We start from the raw sequence: 8,514 nt of genomic DNA on the forward strand, positions 1-8,514 counted from the left end.
CTGAAACAGGAAGTAGTTCACAACCTGAGGTTCTGCACAGGATGTGGTTCATGACCTGAGGTTCTGAAACAGGAAGTAGTTCACAACCTGAGGTTCTAAAACAGGAAGTAGTTCACGTCCTGAGGTTCTGCACAGGATGTTGTTCATGACCTGAGGTTCTGAAACAGGAAGTATTTCACGACCTGAGGTTCTGAAACAGGAAGTAGTTCATGACCTGAGGTTCTGAAACAGGAAGTAGTTCACGACCTGAGGTTCTGAAACAGGAAGTAGTTCACGACCTGAGGTTCTGAAACAGGAAGTAGTTCACCACCTTAGACGATCTCTGTGGCGAACTGGACTTAATGCAAAACTCTTAAAACCAAACAAGTTCTTGCATGAGGTCATAAATCATTATTCACAGTCAGGATTTATACATATTGTTTGTTTACAGAGCGTTTGTTTACAGAGCGTTTGTTTACATATTGTTTGTTTACAGAGCGTTTGTTTACAAAGCGTCTGCTGGGTTCAGTATTAATGTGGAGGAGCTTCACAATGTGTTGACATGTAAATATGTGTTCCTCTTCCTGCCGTGTGATGATGTCATCAGTGGTTCTTTAAAGTTATATAAACATTTTACTGTGTTTTCAAAATTCCATGATTTGTAAAAATGGCATTGATTGATATTAAACTGGCTTTTTAAAAAATCTTTTCTCTTATTACCTCTAATAAAGTTGATTTTCCGAAATGTTACCGGCAAATAGTAAACGATTATTTTTAATGGACGTAAAGGTGCGTATTATTTGGTCGCCCGTGAACAGCGTTGCATCGTCAGCGTCGGCCTGAATCATAAATTCATAAATAAGATACACTTTTCAGATCTTGGTGGTTTTCAACCGGATGAGAGATTTTAGTGGTCGGACGTCTGTATCTTAAATTATCAGATTAATTAAGCAGCGCTAACGTTAGCGGTAGCTCGTCCCGCGTCGGAGAAACAAAATAACTCCTGAACGATGAACACTGGAAGAAACAGGAGGAACATTACTTATGGTGCGTTTAATATAAATAAAAGTATCACACATAGAATGAAACGTGATGTTTATCAACCCGAAGGCCTCAGCGTGGACACGGCAGTAGATTTTTATTCTTCTCATTATATTTATTTAAATTATTTTTAGTGCCTTGAAGATGTAAGAGGTCTTCAGTATTTCTTTAAAAATACAAAACTTTAAAAACATTGTGCTGGATGAGAGGTGGACGGACACAAACGTCGTCGTCATGACGAACTTCGTCTGCTGAGGAAGAGATGAATAGAATCTCCAGGTTTACTGTAACTAAAGAGTGACGTTCTCCGTTCTCCTTTGTGTAGAACGTTCTGCTCCTTCTTACAATAAACGGTTAAAACTCTTGAATCTTCAGAGCGGAAAACAGAGAAAACATGTTTTTGGAAAGTTGAAGTTTTGGAGACGCATCAAAGTGAAGGAATCAAAACTTTAGAATAGATATTAAATGGACCTTTTTTTTTGGTAATCTTATCCTCATCTCTGGTTGCTTTTCGTTTACGTTGCATTTTATTTGGGGTTCGTCCTCGAGGCTTCTCATTGGATGACGGTCGTGAGTGGTTCGGCCATCTTGTTTCTGTTTCTGTTGACTCATCCTGTAAACCCCCCCCCCCCCCGACCCCCCGCTGAGACTCTGCTTGTCATCAGATATCACCAAGAAAACAAAAGTGAGACCGCCGGCTCTGGACTTCGTGCTGAAGGGTTCTTGATATTTCCCCCGGGAGGATATTCATGTGTTCATAACTGGAGTTATTAACCCGTCACCAAATGAGCAGAAGGCCTCTGGACCCGACGGGGACGGCTCTGTACCTCGGACTGGTCCTGACCCAGTGGGTCGGAGAAGGTGCGTTCAATGACACGGAGAATCCGGTGTGATTCAACATGCAGTCTATCGGCCGGCATAACGAGCTCCTTTTAGTTATTCTGTAAAAATATATACATTCACTCAAGTACTATACTTAAGGTACTTGTACTTTACTTCTATTGTATGCAACTCTCTACTTCTCCACAACGTCAGAGGTACATATTGTACTTCTTACTGTACTACATCCCAGAGGTACATATTGTACTTCTTACTGTACTACATCCCAGAGGTACATATTGTACTTCTTAATGTACTACATCTCTGAGGTACATATTGTACTTCTTACTGTACTACATCTCTGAGGTACATATTGTACTTCTTACTGTACTACATCTCTGAGGTACATATTGTACTTCTTACTGTACTACATCTCTGAGGTACATATTGTACTTCTTACTGTACTACATCTCTGAGGTACATATTGTACTACTTACTGTACTACATCTCTGAGGTACATATTGTACTTCTTACTGTACTACATTTGTCTGACAGCCTTTCGTCTTCGTCCTGAGGGAGAAGTTGCATTAAATGACACAAAGAATTAGTTATTATTTAACATCTTATTTAACGTCTTTTTGAGTCTTTTTGAGTCCAGAACCAGGACCGAGATTGTCGAACCCTGCTGCTGTCAAATAAAAGGTTTTCTAAAGGGACTCTGGTGCTCTGAGACACCACCACTTTACTCCACAGGGGGGCGCCACAATCCACACAGCATGAAAGTTCCTCATCGAAGCTTTAAGGACATTTAGCTCGTATTAAGACCTCTCTGCCCTTCCCTCTGTGGCCAGGCGGCGGTGTGAGAGTGCTCGGCCGGCCCGGTCAGCCGGTCTCGTTGCCGTGTCCGTACCACTATGAGGACCACGCTCACGTCTCCCAGCTGTCCGTCCAGTGGCGGAGCCCCGTCAACGAGCTGCTGTGCCACTACATCAAACACAGGGCCTACCGGAACTGCACGGCGGGGTACGCCGTGGCCTACAGGCCCGGCAGCATCACGCTCAGCATCCAGCGTGTGCACGCGCGGGACTTCGGCGCTCACGTTTGTTCCGTGAGCGAACCTCACGAGTTCTCTGATTACAGCGTGGAGCTGGTCAGGATGCCAGGTGGGTGTGACAGGTGGGGTGAGGGGGCGGGGACGTCGGCGTGAGCTGTGAGGTGACAGGAAGTGTTTGTTTTTTCTTTAGAGTCGTTCACTTCAGCACCAAAGAGTGGAGGGAATCAGTCAGGTGAGTTTCCATGAAGCACACGTCAAGGACTCCTCTGGTTGTATAGAAGTCTATGCTTCATGTGTTAAAGCTGCATTCTCTCTCCTGACCACCAAGGGGCGACTCCTCTGGTTGTATAGAAGTCTATGCTTCATGTATTAAAGCTGCATTCTCTCTCCTGACCACCAGGGGGCGACTCATCTGGTTGTATAGAAGTTTATGCTTCATGTGTTAAAGCTGCATTCTCTCTCCTGACCACCAGGGGGCGACTCCTCTGGTTGTATAGAAGTCTATGCTTCATGTGTTAAAGCTGCATTCTCTCTCCTGACCACCAGGGGGCGACTCCTCTGGTTGTATAGAAGTCTATGCTTCATGTGTTAAAGCTGCATATATATATACAACATGTTGCATCTTAAAGTAGCCTTGTGAAAGTGCAGTCTATAATAATAATAATAATAATAATAATAATAGGCTGATAAAGATTTAGCTGGTCATTGTAGTCTTTAAACAAACGTGTTCAATCTCGTGAAAAAACTATAAATTATTTTATTTTGTCTCCTCAGGTCTCAGCTGGTTACTCGTCTTCCTCCTCACGCTGTTTGTTTGCTCGTGGAGATGAAGAGCAGAAACATCTTCACTGTATTTATTCATTTAATGTTGAACCGGCTGCAGAAAAACACGCTTCAGCTATCTAGAAATAAATAAATATATAAATACTCTACACACAAGCTACACATGTCTTAAATAAATAAAGTGTGTGTGTGTGTGTGTGTGTGTGTGTGTGTGTGTGTGTGTGTGTGTGTGTGTGTGTGTGTGTGTGTGTGTGTGTGTGTGTGTGTGTGTGTGTGTGTGTGTGTTAGTGCTTTCTACACCAAAGCATGTGTTTTCTTTAGTGTAGAATCCCCTAAAAATAAGGATTATTGTGTTTTCGAGTGTAAAAGAAAGAAAGAGTCTCTCCCACTCTGGAGATTTAAAGCTCGCCATTTAATATTATGCGTTTAAAACATTTCTTTCTCATTTTATTCATTGTTTCACAACAAGATATTCTTTAAATGCTGTTTTTATGTTGCACTCACAGACAAGAATATACATGAAATATACTCCTATATAAATATATATATATTATAGCTTTTATGTGCTTTTTATGTGAATAAACTCATCTAAATCCAAAGGCAGGCTGTAATACCGCCACAGTCCTCTCGATGGCGGCGTTGTCGCAGTCTGCTCCTCAGAACCCGAAGCAGTCAGACAATGAAAGGTAGAAACAAAACATTAACATTATTTACCATGGAAAGTACTTTTTTAAAGCGCTATACAAATAAAATGTATTATTATTATTAAAGCTGAGGAGGATTCAGTAAATCAGCTGCTTTGGTCTGTTCAGTCACAAAAGATGCAAAACGAATCACATTAATACGTAAATAATAGATATTCAGGTTTGAGGTGACTCCTCTGGTTGTATAGAAGTCTATGCTTAATGTGTTAAAGCTGCATTCTCTCTACTGACCACCAGGGGGCGACTCCTCTGGTTGTATAGAAGTCTATTCTTCATGTGTTGAAGCTGCATTCTCTCTCCTGACCACCAGGGGGCGACTCCTCTGGTTGTATAGAAGTCTATGCTTCATGTGTTAAAGCTGCATTCTCTCTCCTGACCACCAGGGGGCGACTCCTCTGGTTGTATAGAAGTCTATGCTTCATGTGTTAAAGCTGCATTCTTTCTCCTGACCACCAGGGGCGACTCCTCTGGTTGTATAGAAGTCTATGCTTCATGTGTTAAAGCTGCATTCTCTCTCCTGACCACCAGGGGCGACTCCTCTGGTTGTATAGAAGTCTATGCTTAATGTGTTAAAGCTGCATTCTCTCTACTGACCACCAGGGGGCGACTCCTCTGGTTGTATAGAAGTCTATTCTTCATGTGTTGAAGCTGCATTCTCTCTCCTGACCACCAGGGGGCGACTCCTCTGGTTGTATAGAAGTCTATGCTTCATGTGTTAAAGCTGCATTCTCTCTCCTGACCACCAGGGGGCGACTCCTCTGGTTGTATAGAAGTCTATGCTTCATGTGTTAAAGCTGCATTCTTTCTCCTGACCACCAGGGGCGACTCCTCTGGTTGTATAGAAGTCTATGCTTCATGTGTTAAAGCTGCATTCTCTCTCCTGACCACCAGGGGCGACTCCTCTGGTTGTATAGAAGTCTATGCTTAATGTGTTAAAGCTGCATTCTCTCTACTGACCACCAGGGGGCGACTCCTCTGGTTGTATAGAAGTCTATTCTTCATGTGTTGAAGCTGCATTCTCTCTCCTGACCACCAGGGGGCGACTCCTCTGGTTGTATAGAAGTCTATGCTTCATGTGTTAAAGCTGCATTCTCTCTCCTGACCACCAGGGGGCGACTCCTCTGGTTGTATAGAAGTCTATGCTTCATGTGTTAAAGCTGCATTCTTTCTCCTGACCACCAGGGGCGACTCCTCAGGTTGTATAGAAGTCTATGCTTCATGTGTTAAAGCTGCATTCTCTCTCCTGACCACCAGGGGCGACTCCTCTGGTTGTATAGAAGTCTATGCTTCATGTGTTAAAGCTGCATTCTCTCTCCTGACCACCAGGGGCGACTCCTCTGGTTGTATAGAAGTCTATGCTTCATGTGTTAAAGCTGCATTCTCTCTCCTGACCACCAGGGGGCGACTCCTCTGGTTGTATAGAAGTCTATGCTTCATGTGTTAAAGCTGCATTCTCTCTCCTAACCACCAGGGGGCGACTCCTCTGGTTGTATAGAAGTCTATGCTTCATGTGTTAAAGCTGCATTCTCTCTCCTGACCACCAGGGGGCAACTCCTCTGGTTGTATAGAAGTCTATGCTTCATGTGTTAAAGCTGCATTCTCTCTCCTGACCACCAGGGGGCGACTCCTCTGGTTGTATAGAAGTCTATGCTTCATGTGTTAAAGCTGCATTCTCTCTCCTAACCACCAGGGGGCGACTCCTCTGGTTGTATAGAAGTCTATGCTTCATGTGTTAAAGCTGCATTCTCTCTCCTGACCACCAGGGGGCGACTCCTCTGGTTGTATAGAAGTCTATGCTTCATGTGTTAAAGCTGCATTCTCTCTCCTAACCACCAGGGGGCGACTCCTCTGGTTGTATAGAAGTCTATGCTTCATGTGTTAAAGCTGCATTCTCTCTCCTGACCACCAGGGGGCGACTCCTCTGGTTGTATAGAAGTCTATATAAATGACTCTACTTCTCTTGATGTATTCCCTCAGTAAACATTGTAAACATTAGTTTTTGGTCTCAATCTCTAGTTTCAAGTCTTCTTCAATACAGCGTGATGTTCATTTAGTACATTATGGTCATTTAGAGTCAAACAGACCATAAAGCAGATATGTTTTAGGGCGGGGCTATCATGTGATTGACAGGTTTCTACCAGGTTTATACGGCGTCTCTACATCACTCCTCCTCAGTCCAAATATGGTCACTTCCTGTTCACTGGTTCTACAGATTCATATTTGCATATTGATCTCTGCTCACATTCTCACATGAGCAGGAAATGTTCCAGAACGTTCTGCACGTGTGAACGGAACTTCAGTTACTTTCATTTCTACCTGCAGCAGCGGCGCTTATAAAGAGTGAGAACTTAGTCGACTCCACACACACACACACACACACACACACACACACACACACACACACACACACACACACACACACACCTGATCTGATTGGGGGTTTCCTGAGGACAGCCTGAACAGAGCCCCATGTGATGTATGTACGGCATACCTCAGCGGCTCAGACCTGAGGCCCAGCTGGCCGCCGGCTCCGGGTCAAACGAGTCCGACCGGTTTCTGTCCCGTCTAGTTTTTTCCCAGGAAAGAGGAAGTGAAATTATGGGATCTATTTTCTTTGGTGGAAGCAGCAGAGGCCTCGGGTGAAACGCTTCACCTGAGTCCTCTTTATAAAACAGAAGAAAGAAAACACCAATGAACTGGAGAATTCTTTATTAGCAGCATTACAGCTTTAATGGTAATCTATAAGTATAAATAATTATTAAGTAATATACCAGTTAAGATTTAATAAATAAAAGGGAACTGTTGAGTTCAACTAACGGTTGAGTTCACATCATTGCACATATAAAATAGGGAAAATAAAATATTGATATTACACAATAATGAATAAATAAAGTTTTAAAAAGTTTTTTAAGATAATAGAATGCGTTGGCTCTAACACACAGAAGCGTTCTTTACTTCCTCTAAATTAACACTTTAAAAGACATTCTGAACATTAATAAAGCAAAAAGCTATCGTCAATGTAAAAGTGTGCTTTTAGTGCACGTTAGCGTACACAAAACGTTACATTAACTAACGTTACGCTACATAAACGTTACCTTAGTTAACGTTGCGCTAAGTTAACAATACACTAAGTTAACAATCCACTAAGTTAACGTTACACTAAGTTAACAATACACTAAGTTAAGGTTACTTTAACTGATGTTACACAAAATTAACGTTACGCTAAGTTACCGTCACCTTAATTAACGGTATGCTAAATAAACGTTACGGTAAATAAACGTTACGCTAAGTTACCGTCACCTTAATTAACGTTACGCTAAATAAACGTTACGGTAAATAAACGTTACGGTAAATAAACGTGGCGCTAAGTTACCGTCACCTTAATTAACGGTATGCTAAATAAAGTTGTATTAAATCCATTCCATGGAGTACTCCTCTACAGTCTTTGAGTAAATGTAGTCTTGTCCTGTGAACAGCGACTCCATTCGAGGCCGCTGTCCCCGAACATGTTCAGGCCTGAGCTCCAGCTCATTAGAGGCGTTATTACTCAGAGGCGTGTTTTAATAAACACGGAACAGGATGATAATCGTTGTGTTTTACGGGATTCGGTGTCTCGTATTCATCACAAGTAATAACTTGTTAACACAGCAGCTTTAAAGCGAGGCTTGTCCCACGTTCCCTTCTTTACCCTGTTGTTGTTGTTGTTGTTGTTGTTGTTTTTAACCTGCAGCTCGTCCCCAGCGTCGCTGTCGTTCTTGACAGAATTCCCCATGAATTAATTAGACGAATGACTCATTTAGAAGCTGATTAATAATGATCCTTCTTCCATCCTAATGAGCCATCAGCCCATCGGCCTTCTTGGAGAGAAACATCCTCGCTGGTCTCAAGGCCGACCTGAACAAACAAGTCCCCTCCTCCTCCTCCTCCCCCTCCTCCCCCTCTCCCCTCCTCCTCCTCCTCCCCCTCTCCCCTCCTCCTCCTCCTCCCCCTCCTCCCCCTCTCCCCTCCTCCTCCTCCTCCTCCTCCTCCCCCTCCTCCCCCTCTCCCCTCCTCCTCCTCCTCCTCCTCCTCCTCCCCCTCTCCCCTCCTCCTCCTCCTCCTCCTCCTCCTCCTCCCCCTCTCCCCTCCTCCTCC

At 43.5% G+C, this 8,514-nt stretch overlaps 1 protein-coding gene across 1 annotated transcript; it reads left to right on the forward strand.

Moving 5' to 3' along the window:
- Positions 1-1,805: 1,805 nt before the first annotated feature.
- Positions 1,806-3,767, forward strand: LOC117728891 (hyaluronan and proteoglycan link protein 4-like). Its single transcript, XM_034529815.1, has 4 exons — positions 1,806-1,881; positions 2,691-3,002; positions 3,084-3,125; positions 3,668-3,767. The coding sequence occupies exons 1-4, from the start codon at positions 1,806-1,808 to the stop codon at positions 3,721-3,723; spliced, it is 486 nt and encodes a 161-aa protein (XP_034385706.1). The 3' UTR covers positions 3,724-3,767.
- Positions 3,768-8,514: the final 4,747 nt, after the last annotated feature.

This window comes from Cyclopterus lumpus, chromosome 3 (assembly GCF_009769545.1).
Source record: "Cyclopterus lumpus isolate fCycLum1 chromosome 3, fCycLum1.pri, whole genome shotgun sequence".
Classification (NCBI taxonomy): Eukaryota; Metazoa; Chordata; class Actinopteri; order Perciformes; family Cyclopteridae; genus Cyclopterus; species Cyclopterus lumpus.